The 16,597-nt window shown below is 44.0% G+C and overlaps 1 protein-coding gene across 3 annotated transcripts in view; it reads left to right on the forward strand.

The window, feature by feature from the left end:
* Positions 1-16,597, forward strand: part of PACS1 (phosphofurin acidic cluster sorting protein 1) — a 130,987-nt gene that overhangs the window by 83,904 nt on the left and 30,486 nt on the right. For all 3 annotated transcript variants that reach the window (XM_036860113.1, XM_036860115.1, XM_036860114.1), the window contains exon 2: positions 8,803-8,890. In XM_036860113.1, the coding sequence (XP_036716008.1) occupies positions 8,803-8,890 (88 nt within the window). The remainder of the gene's footprint in view (positions 1-8,802; positions 8,891-16,597) is intronic.

Raw genomic sequence — 16,597 nt, forward strand, 5'->3', positions numbered from 1 at the left:
GCTTTCTCTAGTAGCGGCGAGTGGGGGTTACTCTTCATTGCGGTGCACAGGCTTCTCATTGTGGTGGCTTCTGTTGTTGTGGAGCATGGGCTCTAGGCACGGGGGCTTCAGTAGTTGTGGCTCGTGGGCTGTAGAGCGCAGGCTCAGTAGTTGTGGCACACGGGCTTAGTTGCTCCGCGGCATGTGGGATCTTCCCGGACCAGGGCTTGAACCCGTGTCCCCTGCATTGGCAGGCGGATTCTTAACCACTGCGCCACCAGGGAAGTCCAGGTTTGATGATTCTTAGGAGAACTCACAGGACTCAGAATATAGTTGTAGTCACAGCTATGATTTATTTCAGTTACAGGATACAAAAGCCAAGTCAGGGGGAAAAGTGTATGGATAAAGTCTAGAGGAAACCAGGTGCAAGATTCCAAGAGTCCTTACCCATTGGAGCCACACAGGACATAATTCCTCCAGCACTGGATTGTGACAACGCATATGAAATGTTCTTACCAGGGAAGCTCCTTAGAGACGTACTGCCCAGATTCTTACTGGGGGCTGGCCAGTTGGGTACCCTCTTCCTAGCACATACCAAAATTCCAGACTCCCAGAGGGCAACATGTATTCAGCATAAACCACATCATTTGTAAAAAACAGTTTAGGCACAGAGAGCCACTCTTACCAGTTCTGGAAGCCCTCCCAAAATCCAAGTACCAGATGTCAGGCAAGGGCCCATCTTGTAAGCAGGCCTTTTCTCAGGACTTGTAGTTAATGCTTTTCTGTACACCACCACCCCGTCCCCATCCTAAGGTAACCACAGGTCTGCCTTCTGTCACTAAAGGTTTGCATTTTCTAGAATAATTTGTACCTCTTTTTTGGCTTCTTTCACTCAGAATTATTTTGAGTTCATTCATGTCATATGCATCAGTAGTTCATCCTTTTTTATTGTTAAGTAATATTCCATTGTATGGATATACCAGTTTGTTTATCCATTCATCTGTTGGTGGACACTTAGGTTGTTTCTAGTTTGGAGCTATTTCAAATAAAGCTGCTGTGAACATTCAGGTACAGTTCTTTGTATGGGAATATATATTTCCTTTTCTCTTGGGTAAATACACAGGAGTGGAATGACTGGATCATATGGTAGGTGTCGGTATAACTTTTTAAGGAACTGCTGAACTGTTTTCCAGAGTGACTGTACATTTTACATTCCCGTCCACAGTGTGAGTTTCAGTTGCTCCACGTCCTCACCAACAGTGAGTAATGACCAGTCTTTTAAATTTAGATTTTCAAACAGGAAGGTAGTGGTCTCTCATTGTGATTGTAATTTGCATTTTCCTAATGACTGGTAAGGTTGAGCATCTCTTCATATGTCTTGCCTTCTGTATACCTTCTTTGGTGAAGTGTTTGATCAAAACATTTGCCCATTTTTTTCACTGGGATGTTTGTTTTCCTAACATCAAAACTTGAGAATTCTCTACATATTCTGGACGCAAATCTGTTATCAAATAGGTGATTTGCAAGTATTTTATCCCACTCTATGGCTTGTCTTTTCATTCTCTTAATAGCATCTTGCAAATTCATTTTGACAAAGTCCAATTTTCTCATTTTTTTCTTTTAGGGATTGTTCTTTGGTGTCATGTCTAAGGAATCTTTGCCTAACCCAAGGTTCCAAATATTTTCTCCTGTGTTTTTTCCTTAGAAGTTTTATAATTTTATGTTTTACATTTAGATTTGTAGTCCATTTTGCATTAATTTCTGTAGACAATTTAAGGTATGAATTGAAATTCTGTTTTTTTTAATATGGGTATCCACCTCAAACAATGTATGTCTCTCTATTTAGGTCTTCTTTACTTTCTCTCAGCAACGTTTTATAATTTTCAGTGTGCAGGTCTTGTACGTTATTTGTCAGATTTATCCCTGTATATGTCATTTTTTTGGATGCAGTTGTAAATTGTATTTTTTCAAGTTTCAATTTCTAATTATTTGTTGCTAGTATATAGAAATACCATTGATTTTTGTATATTGATTATATTGATCTTGTTTCCTGCAACTTTTCTAAACTTATTATTGTAATGTTTTTTGAAGATTACATCAAATTTTCTATATAGATAATCACATCATCTGAAAATAAATTCCAATCTTAGATACCTTTTTTTTTTCTTAATTTATTTGGTTGCACTGGGTCTTAGTTGCAGCAGGTGGGCTCCTTAGTTGCGGCATGCAAACTCTTAGTTGTGGCATGCACGTGGGATCTAGTTCCCTGACCAGGGGTCAAACCCAGGCCCCCTGCATTGGGAGCATGGAGTCTTAACCACTGTGCCACCAGGGAAGCCCTGCATTCCTGAGATAAAACCTACTTGGTCGAGGTATATTATTCTTTTTACATATATTGATATTTTAATATATTGTTTATAATATTTTGGATATATTGAGTTAAATAAAATATATTATTAAAGTTAATTTCACCTTTTTACTTTTTTAAAAATATGGCTATCAGGAGAAATTTAAATTACAAATGTGGCTTGCACTATATTTCTGTTGGACAGGAAGTTTACAGTCAGGATACAGGGATAGAGCTAAGATTGAAACAGATTTGCTCTCTCCCAGTTCCTTTCCTCCCATTCTCTTTTAAATTTATTCCGGTTAGGCTTTCGTTTTCACTCTTCCAGTGAAACTGCCCTTGTTGAGGTCCTCAGTGGCTTCCATATCGCTAAATTCAGTGATCAGTTTTCAGTGCCCCTCTTGACCCATCAGCAGCAAGTGATACAGCTGACCATTCCCTCTTGGCTTCTAGAATATCGCGTTCGTTTGATATTCCCCCTGCCTCACTGGTTAATTCTTCTTCATATCCTTTGCTAGTTCATCCTCTTCATCTCTCTGTCTTAATGTTGAAATATTCTTGGGCTCAATCCTGGTCCTCTTCTCTGTATACTCACTCGTCCTCATGATTTTAAATTCCATCTTTATGCCGCACTTCCGTCTTGATGTTCCCAGCCCACAGGCAGACTTGTGTATCTAACTCTCTGCTCGACATCTCTACTAGACATCTCAAATTTAAAATGTCCAAAATTGAACTCTCGATCTTAAACTCCCAAAACCTGCTTTGCCCAGAGGTTTCCCCATCTCAGTTAATGATAACCCCATCTTTCCAGATGTTCAGGCCCCAAAGCCTGTATCTTCAACAATATATCCAGAATTCAAACCATTTTTCACCACCTCCACTGCCCCTACCCTCCAAACCTCTGCCGTCTGTTGCTTGCACTACTGCAGTTGCTTTCTAACTCTCAACCTTTTCCCCTTTTCCCTTTGCTTCCCTCCATCCTGTCCTAATAGAACAGCTAAAAGAATCCTATTAAAATGTAAAACAGGTCACGTCTCTCTCACTTAAAGCCAATGGCTCCCCATTTCTTGCAGAGTAAGAGCCAAATCCTTACTGTGGTTTACAAGGCTTTGCATGGCTGGTATGGCTCCACTACCCACAAAGCATGTCTTTGACCTTGTCCCACACCACTGTCACCCTTGCTCCCTCTGCCTCAGCTCCACTGGCCTTAATATTTCTCAAGCAGACCAGGTGTGCTCCTTTGCACTTCTTTCCCTTAATCTAGAACTTCTCAGTGAGGCCTACCCTGACCACCTTACTTAAAATTACAACGCTCCCTGCCCTCCTCTGCCTCACACTCACAATCCCCCTCACCTAGCTCTATTCTAACACAATCTAACATACTATGTAATTTATTTAATAATTATGTTTATTGTTATTGACTGTCTTTTCTCTAGAACATAAATTCCATGACAGGAATTTCGTCTGCTTTGTTTACTAATGCATCGCAAGTGACTGGAACAGTGCCTGGCTCAGCGTAGGCTAATGGATGACTGACAGAGTAATGTGACAGAACTGTAATTCAGACCAGCTTATGTCTGACTCGAAAGCCTTCATTCTGCTCTTAAAATTTTTTTTTTGATGTGTAGTTTGTGTACAGTGTGATGCGTGGGTCTTGAATATAAAGCAGCTCTGTGGATTTTTGCAGTGTGAATATCCATGTGGCCACCGTCATGGGTGTCTCAGTCACCCCAAAGGGTTCCCTTATGACCCTTCCCAGTCAATGTCTCCACCTGCCTCAGTTACTGAACTGGCTCCTATCGCCATGCATTGGTCTTACCTATCCTTGAACTTCATATGAGTGGAATCATATAGTCTTTTGTGTCTGCCTTTTTTAGCTTAGCACAGTGTTTTTGAAGTTTGTCCATGTTGTCCCATGCATCAGTAGCTTGTCGTCTTTGTATGCCACAATTCGTTTGTCCATCCTGTTAGGGGACACTTAGGCTGTTTCCAGTTTAAGGCTGCTCTGAACATTCTGTCTTTGTGTGGCCTGTGCCCTCATTTTTCTCGGCTTCTCTTGGGACCTGGGCAGAGGAATAGGCATATATTTAATATCTACTAATAAACTACCAGGTAGTTTCTCAGATATCTGTATGATTTTGCACTCTTACCAGCCATGTAGGGGACTTCTGGTTAGTCCACATCTTCACTAGCACTTGGAATTACCAGTCTTTATGATTTTAGTGCAAAGTTATTTTCTGCTGTAGAAAAACTGATTAAAGCTGGAGTCTGGTCAGGGAAGGACTCTTCTTTCAGGCCTTGGGTACTGTATTTTTACTGCATATGAAGTGCCCAACCAATAAAACATATGGTAACAAAAAACCCTAGGATCAGCATCTAACGCAGCCTCTTACTTGTTGAGACACCTCTGTCGGAACATCTTGCCAGACTCAGTCATCCTCAGAACTATATCTGGGACCATTTCAATCAGTATTGTGTGAGTGAGTGTGGGTTTAAGGAGAAATGTGTCTTATTTACTCAGAGTTTTTCCATTATATTAAGATATATGTTGAAAATACTTACTTGTAATTAAAATAATTTCTTCTTATCTTCAAATAAATGCCCTGTACTAATTTTAATTGGGTTCTGACCTAAGATAAACCTAAGTTTGCATCTTGGCTCAACCACTTTTTTGTGTGACCTTGGGCAAGTTTCTTAATCCTTCTCAACATCCTTATCTGTAAGATGTAGAGTACCCCACCCCTTAGAATTGTTGTAAGACTTACATGAAATAGTGAAATGTATCTCAAGCAACTGGTACATGGTAGATGCTTAATGAGTCACATTTTCTTATGCTTTGAAGAACCAGAATACATTTAAGTCTCCACATCCCCTTGAGTGATACCATTAAAAACAAACAAAAAGACCTGTTGAACTGATTGCCAATAGTATGGAAATCAATGTGGCATGTCTGGTTTCTGAGCGAACACTAAACACATCCAGTCTTGCTATTATTTTGTTACCTAAGGTACTAGATCATTGTTGGCTTTCTTCTTTTATACAATTTTTTTTTATAAATTTATTTATTTATTTTTGGCTGTGTTGGGTCTTCGTTTCTGTGCAAGGGCTCTCTCCAGCTGTGGCGAGCGGGGGCCACTCTTCATCGCGGTGTGCGGGCCTCTCACTGTCGCGGCCTCTCGCATTGCGGAGCACAGGCTCCAGACGCGCAGGCTCAGTAATTGTGGCTCACGGGCCCAGTTGCTCCGCGGCATGTGGGATCTTCCCAGACCAGGGCTCGAACCCGTGTCCCCTGCATTGTCAGGCAGATTCTTAACCACTGCGCCACCAGGGAAGCCCCTGGCTTTCTTCTTGACATAAGGTGCTGTGGCATAAAGGTTTGTTTATTTATTCACCAAATATTTATTGGTATATGATGTGTTTTTCCTTCCTAACAAAATTCCACCGTATTACCTATTACAATATTTTATATGTTATGTAAGAGGAAAGATGGTCCAGAGCCTCATGGGACATAGAAGAGCTGAGGCCAAGGAGTGTCACATAAGTCGTTGCTTGTCTTCCCCGCCAGACTGTGTAATCTCCATGAGGCTATGGACCATGTCCTCTAAACACCCACTAACCCAGTGCCTGGCGTACAGGAGATGCTCTCTCAACGTGTGGAATGTGTGAGAGGGTGAAGGATCACAAGCAGAGGGGAAGAAACACTCGTGTTCCCAGTTTATTCCTGTGACTCTTTTTTTCTTGCAGTGAGTTTATTCAGCACCGGCGCATCCGTCTGTAGGTGCTTTGGAAACAAACAAAAACCTAACTTATCAGAAGCATTTGTAATCAGCAGCCTTAGATGAGGAACAAAATTGGGCATATCCAGTCTTTTCCATTTGCTCACCCCAGTCGTGTTCCTTCCCCTTCCTTTCCAACAAGGCTTGAAAATCAGCTGAACAATGTAGTTAGTGACATTTCTCAGTAGTCAACTATGTGAAATGTAATAATCCCTTGGGTGTTGGCAGAACCAGAGTTCCTTTTGGGCCAGCACGTTTCTACTCTGAAGGGAAAGGAGAGACAAGTGATGCTGTGGGTAGCTGTTGATGGGCGGGGAGAGGGTGCGGCGAGCATGAACCATGGTGACTCCAGTTTAACAAACCTGAGCATGTTTTAGGAGCACAGATGCGGGAGCTCCAGTCATTGGCTGAGGAGGCAGCTGTGTAGTGGAGGCCTCAGGTCTTAAGAGGAGAAGCGTATTAGCTCCTACAGCTGCTGTAACAAATGACCACGGACTTCGTGGCTTAAAACAAAACACACATTTATTTTCACAGTTCTGGAGATCAGAAGTCCAAAATGGGTTTCACTGGACCAAAATAAAGGTGGTGGCAAGGCTGCGTTTCTTCTGGAGGCTCCAGGGAGCATCGGTTTTCTTGCCTTTTCCAGCTTCTAGAGGCTGCCTGTATTCCTTGGCCCCTGACCCTGGGGTTCTTCCATCTTCAGAGCCAGCCACACATCACTCCGACTTCTGCTTCCGTGGTCACATCTCATTCTCTGACTTGGGCCCTCCTACCTCCTTCTTATAAAGACTTGTGATTGTAGTGGACCCATCCAGATAATCCAGGATCATCTCCCCACCTTAATTTAATCACATCTGTGGAGTCTCTTTTGCCATGTAAAAAGTTTACAGGTTCTGAGGATTAGGAGATATTATTTGCCTACCACAAGGAGATTGGAGTTAGAATCCAGCTCTGTCACTTACTAGCTGTGGGAATTTAGCTGAGTCACTACTCGGTTTAGAATGTGTTTCCCAGGACTTCCCTGGTGGCGCAGTGGTTAAGAATCCACCTGCCAGTGCAGGGGACACGGGTTCGATCCCTGGTCCAGGAAGATCTTACATGCCACGGAGCAACTAAGCCCATGCGCCACAACTACTGAGCCTGCGCTCTAGAGCCCGCGAGCCACAGCTACTGAGCCCATATGCGGCAACTACTGAAGCCCGTGGGCCTAGAGCCAGTGCTCCGCAACAAGAGAAGCCACCGCAATGAGAAGCCCGTGCACCGCAACAAAGAGTAGCCCCTGCTCACCGCAACAAGAGAAAAGTCCATGTGCAGCAACAAAGACCCAACGCAGCCAAAAATAAATAAAATTTTTTAAAAAAGAATCTGTTTCCTCTTCTGTTATATGGGTAGAGCAGTGACCCCTGCCCCACCCCACCCCGCCACCTACACACACACACACACACACACACACACACAGAGTCATGTTTTTGAGGTCTGGATGAAATAATATATATGAAAAGACTTGATAGGCTTTCTTTTAGTTGATTTTGATTGTGACTTAAAGCAAAAGGAAAGAAAGAGTTTTATTTGCTTCATGTTAGCAGATCTTAGCAAGTGTTTGGGGTGAGAGTGAATTCAAAATTAGAATTCAGTTCTGTTGATCTGGATTTGTCCCCCTTTTTTCATGAATTACATGAATTTCTTCAACATGTATTCTTGTTCACCTGGTTTTAGCTAGAGGCCGTTTTAAGAAAGTGTTAAACTTCATTAACAAATATTTGCTGAGCAGCTGTACTGGGCCCTGCCCTTTGGAAGAAGGCCCAGAGGTGAGAGAGTGGGCACGCGAGGAACAGAAATGAATTCAGGGCGACTGGAGCTTAGAGAGTAAGGAGGAGGCCCAGAGGTGAGACCGATGGGAAACGGGGGAAATGAGCACCAGACCGAGTCGGGGTCTCAGGACCTGACTCAGGTCGGCAGCATCCCACCTACAGCTTTCCATCCTCCAGAACCTCACCGGGGAAAAGGATGTTTTAAGGACTTGAACCACTCAAACCAGAAGCAGAAAGGCAGCATCTGCAGTTTCCCTCCCAGCTCCTCCTGGAAGCCCAGGGTAGCCCTGCCTTGGGAGGCCAAGTTCGAGTCACATTAGAGATGCCAAGACTCCAGAGTGAGGGACAGTCCCATTGCTTTTAATTAAGGGGAATTTCCTCATTGTGGCACTGAAGATTTTCTGCATGTTTGAAGCAAAGTTTGGCTGAAATCGAATTTGTGGTCATTTAAAGCATTTCCTGCCAAATGGTTTCTGTTTTGTTTGTGTGGATTTTCTCTTCGTTGCTACAGATTTACGTCTGTAAATGTTTCAGGTGTGATTAGACATAAGGTGGAAGTGGAACTGGGCAAGCAAAATAAACACTGATGCCCTTCCCTGGTCTACTCCCCACTCCCAGAAACTGCTCCCACATATTAGGAGTGAAAAGGCATCTTGGTTTTGGCTGGCGATAAAGGGGCATCCACAGACGTTCATGGAATAATGTACCTTTTTGACACTTACCAAGTACAAAAGTTAAATAAGAGGGATGCTGTTTTACTGATGGTGGACACAGTAAACAGCATTTTAACATTCTTCCTTTAGGTAAAGCAGCATTTCCTCAACAGATTGTCACTTTTCTCATAAGTTCCTTACATTTGACTCGATCTTCTTTCTCTAAATTTTTCTAGGCTGTTCAGCTTGACCCTGAAGAAACTTGTCATGCTAAAAGAAATGGACAAAGACCTTAACTCAGTGGTCATCGCTGTGAAGCTGCAGGTGAGTTGAACAGGATTGTTTGTTCAGGACCCAAGGAAGCTAGATAACCTTGTGCCCACTGTCGGGGCTTCAGAGATGCTTGTAGGGGATCAGCTCTCCCGTCCTTCACTCAGCAAAGCAGGTGCAATAGTGGGAAGACGATTGAGCTCATGCGACCTACTGGCTCCCAGTTCTGCATCTTAGTTAAAGCACTCAGTCGCTTTAAACCTTAGTTTCTTTGTCTGAAGGATAAAAGTGGCTCTTCCTGCCCTGCCTGTCTAACAGGATTAGCATGAAGATCAGGAAATTCAGAAGTTACTAAGGTGGCTTGTGTAGGTTTCAGTCTTATTCCTGGGATTTCTGGGTATAAGGAGATGTATGGGTTGGGGAAGCAGCTTTGGCAGTTTTCTATAGGGTGGAAGAAACTTGTAGGTTATTATTTCAGACTTGACAGTTTAAAATTTACTGGGGCATTTTGTCTTCTGAGTCATCCCCACATTTAATTCCTTGAAATTACCTCAGTATCTCCAAGGGACCCAAAGTATTTCACAAACATTCATATTCTAAGCATTCGGAATTTCAGTTTCAGGAGAAACTGAACTCCAGAAAGGTCAGGGAATTTACCTGTTGCCAGGTGATACCAGGTGGCAGAAGTGGGACTAGAAACCAGAGAGCCAGTAACGTATGTAGACATTAAACTCCGACACCAGGGCTTCCTTAACCAATCAGTCCCTTTTAATGACGATCCCTAAAGCTTACTGAGCGTCTGAAGTGCCTCTGGAACCGTTAAACGATGGAATCCTTCAGCTTAAGAATGGTGTATTTACTGAGTTCTATTTCATGGAAAAATAGTGAGCTGTAAGGAAACTCATTACTAACCAGAACATTTGATTACTGGCTCACCTGTTTGTTGTGCAGCAGTTTCTTGGCTTCACTACAACCCACGTCTGTAGCATTTTCGCAGTCTGTGAACCATACGCTGAGGTCCTCAGTTCTCTTTCTGAGATAAATACATTATGTTAATTTAGTCCTCAAAACTTGAAACACTTTAATTACTCCTTATGATTTCCTGTGTGTCCCTTATATTCAGACTCCCTGTTCATCTTTGTGCATAATTCCTCTCGATTCTGTGAAACGTTTCCAGACACTGTGGGTTGAAAAAACAAGTGTGGGACCATGATGGGCGAGTGGAAACTTGCGGTGTCTTTTCCTCCTTTCCCGATTTCGCACCTGTTTCTAGGTCACGGGCAGGGTTCCAGTTTTCAGGAGTTATTTGCATAGCTAAAAGCAGTTGCTTTCCAGTGCAAACACTGTTGGTACAGTTTTGAAAGTTCCTTGCTGCTTTTGCATTCCCGCTGTTAAATGCCTTTGCCAAAAGAAATAATGTCTTTTATTTCCTGATTAAATATTTAACATTCTGTAAAATTTTAAATTATACCCAAAAGCTACAAATATCCTAAATTTTTTATTGCTTGACTTCCAAGCAGCTGAAAGTAATTACAGATGTTATCACATTCCTTTATCCAGTCACTTATTTATTCATTTACACATTTATCTAATAAATATTTATTGAGCACCTGTTATAGGCCAAGTGTTGTTCTAGGCACAGGGGATTCAGCAGCGAACAAAACACACCCAAACCCCTGCCTTTAAGGCCCTTTACGTGCTGATAGAGCAGCAGTTCTCAAAATGAGGTCTGCAGAGCCTGGGCTCCCTAAGACCCTCTCAGGGGATACGTAAGATCCAAACTGTTTTCATGATAATACTGTGGCTTTACTTGCCCTTTCCACCACGTTGACATTTGCATTGAAGTTGCAAGAGCAATGGCTGGTAAAATGGCTGGCTGGCCCTTAGTGCAAATCAGGGCAGCTGCACCAGAATGTCAGTAGTCATTGTATTGCCCACCATGGCAAACTAGAAGGAAGAGGGGAAAAGCCAGTTTTGCTTAAGAATGTCCTTGGAGAAGCAGTAAAAACTGTTAATTTATTTTGTCTCAGCCTTGGAATACGTGTCTTTTTAATAGTCTGTGTGATGAAACGGAAATGCACATACAGGGCTCCTCCTTCACAGAGGAGGCTACCGTTGCCTCGTTGCCTCGAGGACAAGTCCTCATACAGCTGAGCTGTGCACTGAAGTAGCTGCTTTTTCATGGAACACCATTTGTACTTGAAAGAGGGGCTTACAGACAAACTGGTTATTCAGACTCAGGTATTTGGAAGATACTTTCTTGAAAATGAACAGAGTAAGCCCATTCAGAAAATGAACAGTTTCCCACTTTGAGGGAAACACCTGAGAATATTTTTGGCCAATAATAAATGACATTTGAGCTTTCAAGTGAAAATCAGAATTTTGGAAAACTTGTCTTTGTCACTGTAAGCTTAAAAGCTTCCCAGTTCTTTTTATTTAGTTAGTTAGTTATTATTTACTTATTTATTTATGGCGGCGTTGGGTCTTCGTTGCTGCGCAGGCTTCCTCCAGTTGCAGCGAGCGGGGGCTACTCTTCGTTGCAGTGTGCGGGCTTCTCATTGCGGTGGCTTCTCTTGTTGCAGAGCACAGGCTTTAGGCACGTGGGCTTCAGTAGTTGTGGCACGTGGGCTCAGGAGCTGTGGGTCACAGGCTGTAGAGCGCAGGCTCAGTAGTTGTGGTTCATGGGCTCTAGAGCTCAGGCTCAGTAGTTGTGGCTCATGGGCTCTAGAGTGGAGGCTCAGTAGTTGTGGCGCACGGGCTTAGTTGCTCCACGGCATGTGGGATCTTCCCGGACCAGGGCTCGAACCCGTGTCCCCTGCACTGGCAGGCGGATTCTTAACTACTGCGCCGCCAGGGAAGTCCCAGCTTCCCAGTTCTTAAAGACTTTCCTAAAAAGGTCTGTAGTGATAGTAACTGTCGTGATTTTTTATATTGTGTAATGAGTAACATTTGAAAGACTTGCGTAACTCAGTGAACCAGTATTTTCCAAATGACCAATTCATGAGGTCACAAAATTGTGCTGGGTAAAGATCCATTCAAAGAACAAAACAGGTCAATGGATTGGATTTTATTTTTTACTTTTTGTTTAGAAATAATTTTAAATTTACAGAAGAGGTGCAGGAGTCGTACGTAGAGTTCCCATATACCCCTTACGCAGCTTCTCCCAGTGTTAACATCTTTCTTAAACATGGTATTTATCAAAACTAAGAAATTATCATTGGAACAACATTATTAACTAAATTACAGACTTTATTCAAATTTCCCAGTTTTTCCAGTGATATCCTTTTTCTGTTAAGTGACTGGATTTTAATATATAACAGACTATAAAACCTTACTGATATGGTTTCAGACTCTACTTTGCGACTAACCTTTAAGAGACTACCACTTGTAGAGTTTTGGTATACTATCAAAGAAAAATAGTCCACCATTATTTGAAAAGGCTGTTAAAATGTTCTTCCTTTTTCTAACTTCGTATCTCTCTGAGTCTGGATTTTTTTAATATATTCAACCAAAACAATATTTTGTAACAGATTGGTTACAGAAACAGGTATGAGAACCTCATTGTCTTTTATTAAGCCAGATGTCAAAGAGATTCACAGAAGTGTAAAAGTATACCATCTGCCTCATACACAGCTGTTAGGTGTGTACGGTGGTGCAGCCACTGTGGAAAACAGTCTGGCAGTTCCTCAGAAGGTTAAACACAGAATTACCATATGACCTAGCAGTTCCACTCCTAAATATTACCCAAGTGAGATGAAAACATGTCCACACAAAACCTTGCACACAAATGTTCATGGCAGCATAATGGCTGAAAAGTGGAAACAACCGAAGTCCATTAATTGATGAATGAATAAATAAAATGTGATATATCCATACAATGGAGTATTACTTGGCAAGAAAAAAGAATAAAGTACAGGGACTTCCCTGGTGGTGCTGTGGTTAAGACTCCTCACTCCCGGGCTTCCCTGGTGGCGCAGTGGTTGAGAGTCTGCCTGCCAATGCAGGGGACACAGGTTCGAGCCCTGGTCTGGGAAGATCCCACATGCCGCAGAGCAGCTGGGCCCGTGAGCCACGATTACTGAGCCTGCGCGTCTGGAGCCTGTGCTCCGCAACAAGAGAGGCCGTGATAGTGAGAGGCCCGCGCATCGCGATGAAGAGTGGCCCCCACTTGCCGCAACTGGAGAAGGCCCTCGCACAGAAACAAAGACCCAGCACAGCCATAAATAAATAAAAATAATTAAAAAAAAAAAAAAAGACTCCTCGCTCCCAGTGCAGGGGGCCTGGGTTCAATCCCTAGTCCAGGAACTAGATCCCACACGCATGCCGCAACAAAGAGTTCTCATGCCACAACTAAGGAGGCCATGAGCCGCAACTAAGGAGCCTGCCTGCCACAACTAAGGAGCTCACATGCTGCAACTAAGACCCAACGCAACCTAATTAATTAATTAATTAATTAATTTTTTTAAAGAAAGAATAAAGTACATTCATGCTACAATATTGATGAACCTTGAAAACATACTAAATGAAAGAAGCCAGTCACAAAAGACCACATATTATATGATTCCATTTTATGAAATGTCCAGTATAGACAAATCCATAGAGTCAGAAAGTTAAATTAGTGGCTGCCTAGGGGTAGAGGGATGGGAAGGTTGGCAGGGTGACAGACAGCTATGAGTATGGGGTTCCTTTTTGGGGTGGTGAAAATGTTGTAAAATTGATTGTGTTCATGGTTGCACAACTCTGAATATACTAAAAGCCATTGAATTGCACACTTTAAATGGGCAGATGGTGTAGTATTTGAATTATATTCTAATAAAGTTGTTATATACATAAAAAAACTATGCCCTCTTCTTAATAAATTGTTTTTGCTTTGGAAAAGATATTTTTCATAAAAATATTTTTATGTAAACACATAATAGGTTCATTACAGTTATTTTTAAATGAATTAATACATATTTTTAATATCTCAGTTTTAATTCCTAGTGTGATAAATATTGAAAGATACATGTGCATAAACAAAAGCTATTTGGGGTCCTCAATAATTTTTAAGAGTGTAAAAAGATCCTGAGACTGCAAAGTTTAAGATTAATCATTGTAGTGGAAGGAAAGAGACAATAAACATAAATTAATTAATTAATTAATTTTTTTAAAAAAAGATAATTTTGAAATTGGACTCAAGTTGGTAGTGCCTGGCACCTGGAAGAAGCAAATACTGGGACCCATGAAGGGCTAAATCTTTGGAGAAGGTTGGTAAAAATGAGAACAGTACTGTGCCATGCTTCGAAAGCGCCTGAGCTGGCCGTGACCCTGTGGCTGCACCGCAGCTACATCCTGTTACCCGCATGCGCAACTGCACGTTCACAAGTTTGCAATTCAGATAATGCGTTTGGGATAGAAATGTTTACAGGTATTTATAGCATATATTTGGATAGTGAGAGTTCAAATAGTGAGGGCCGCTGCTGTTGGAAGGTGATATGTCCCGGAGGCGGGGAGATTGGGGGGGGGTGGCGGGGCATGTCAAATAAATAAAATACGGTGAAGAGGATGGAGCATGCCATGCCCTGGGGTGGAGGAAGTTACAAATCGTATGTGGTGGTCAGGGGTGGCCTCATTGAGAAGATGACTTTCATGCAAAGACTTTGAAGGAGATGAGGGAGGAAGCCGTGCAAATATCGGGAGGAAGAACACTGCAGGCGGAGGGAGAAGCCAAGGCAAGGCCCTGAGGCAGGAACCTGCTGGCAGGTTTACGTCTGGCAGGGCGGAGAGGGGGTGGGGCGGCAGTGAGGCTGGAGCGGAGTGAGAGGAGGAGGAGATGAGGTCAGAGAGGTGGGGGGAAGGGTGTGCGCAGTAATGGCAAGGCCTCTGGCTTTCATTCTGTGTGAATTGGAGGGTTTTGAACAGGGAAGTGATGGGGTCATTCTGGCTGTCGTATGGAAGATAGACTGTAGGTGGGAAAGAGGGATCAAGAAGACCAGCTAATAGGCTCTGACACTGATTCTGGCAGGAGGTGAGAGCGGCACCAGAGCTTTGGCCTCAGGGACTGTAAGGGTGGAAACGCCATTAAGTGAGATGGGAAAGACTGTGGGGAAGGCAGGTTTGGGGGGAAAGATCCAAAATTCAGCCTATCACATGGTGTTTGAGACGGCTGTTAAACATGCGAGGGGAGATATTGAATAGACAGTTGAATATGTGAGTTTAGAGTTCAGGAGAGAGGTCTGGGGGCGAGAAACAGTTTGGGGAATCGTCAGCGTATCTGAGACCATAAGGTGGATGAGCTGCCCAGGGGTGGAGGGAGCCGTTACAGAGAAGAGAACAGGTCTAAGGAGTGAGGCCACAGGCTCCCCAAGACTATGTCAGGGAGGAGAGGAAGGACCTGACACGGAGACCAGGAAAGAGCAGCTGAGGGTGAGAGGAAATCCAGGAGAGTGAGGTGTCCAGGAGGCCACATGAAGGGAGAGTTGCTGGAGGGGAACGAAGAGGAGTCCTCCTCATGGAGGTTATCGGAGACCCTGCCAATGGCAGTGGTGGCGGAGTTACGAGACGATGAGAGAAGTCTTCAAGAGCAAAAGTAGACAGCTCTTGAAGAGTTTGCTATAAAGGGGAGGTGAGATGTGGGGTGGTAGCCAGCAGGGCACGTAGGGAGACGAGAGGGGGTATTTTTTTTAATGAGAGAAAAAACATTAGCCTGTTTGCTAATGGAAATGATCCAGAAGAGAGAGGGAAGTTGATTGTATAGGAGAGGAGAGAATGGTTAGAAGAGCCTCCCTGAGTCGGTGAGCAGGGGTGGAGGGATGGAGCGGCTGGTGAGCAGGGGTGGAGGGATGGAGCGGCTGACGTCGGGTGGGGGCCGGGAGCCCGTCCGTGTAACCGGAGGGGAGGAGGCTGTGGCCATACAGACTGGGCAAGGCGCTAAGTGTGGTGGGCGGTCTTTTCCTGTCGCTTCCACTTTCTCGGCAAGGTAGGAATCAAGGTTATTCGCTTAGAGTGAGGGAAGGGGTGAGGAGGCGTTGGGGTGTGAAGAACGGGAGGTCATCTCGTGGAGTGAAGGGGCAGGTGCCCGGACTGGGGAAAATGCAGTGATCGCTGGGCAGCTCTGCAGGCCCACATCACGTTTGGGGTCATGAAGTCAAAGTCAGAACAGTTGGCAGATTGTATGATTCTCTCCAGGCATGTTCAGCTGGGGCAGCTGGATTTGTACAGGGTTGTAATGGACCAAGTGAGTGCAGAGGAGAGCAGCGGGCAGAGGCGCTAGGGCGTGTGCAGGGACCGCGCGTCCAGACTGACGGGGGCATTCAAGCCGAGTGAGGAGGAAAGAGGGGACAGCGGGCATGAGGAGGAGTGAAACATGGCGGGGGGGGTCAGTGGATCGTAGGCCTGGTGGGTTCAAGGGATTATTGCTCATTCTCAAAAAAGTGAGAATGAGCTGGAAAGTTGGGAAGTGGAGATCAGAGAGTGGGGTGCATGACACTGAGATGAGGCTTTGGTCGTCATTATCGGTAACCATAAGGCCCAGAGTGTGACCATGTGGGTGAGGGGCTCAGACAAGGGTGAGGACAAGGCCACTGAGAGAGGGAAACCACGGGGTTTAGGGGCCAGGACATTGGAAAGCGCACGTGTCGAAATCACGAAGAGGGACTTCCCTGGTGGCGCAGTGGTTAAGAATCCACCTGCCAATGCAGGGGACACGGGTTCGAGCCCTGGTCCGGGAAGATCCCACATGCCACGGAGCAACTAAGCCCGTGCGCCACAACTACTGAGCCT

This window comes from Balaenoptera musculus, chromosome 8 (genome assembly GCF_009873245.2).
Source record: "Balaenoptera musculus isolate JJ_BM4_2016_0621 chromosome 8, mBalMus1.pri.v3, whole genome shotgun sequence".
In the NCBI taxonomy this organism is placed as follows: Eukaryota; Metazoa; Chordata; class Mammalia; order Artiodactyla; family Balaenopteridae; genus Balaenoptera; species Balaenoptera musculus.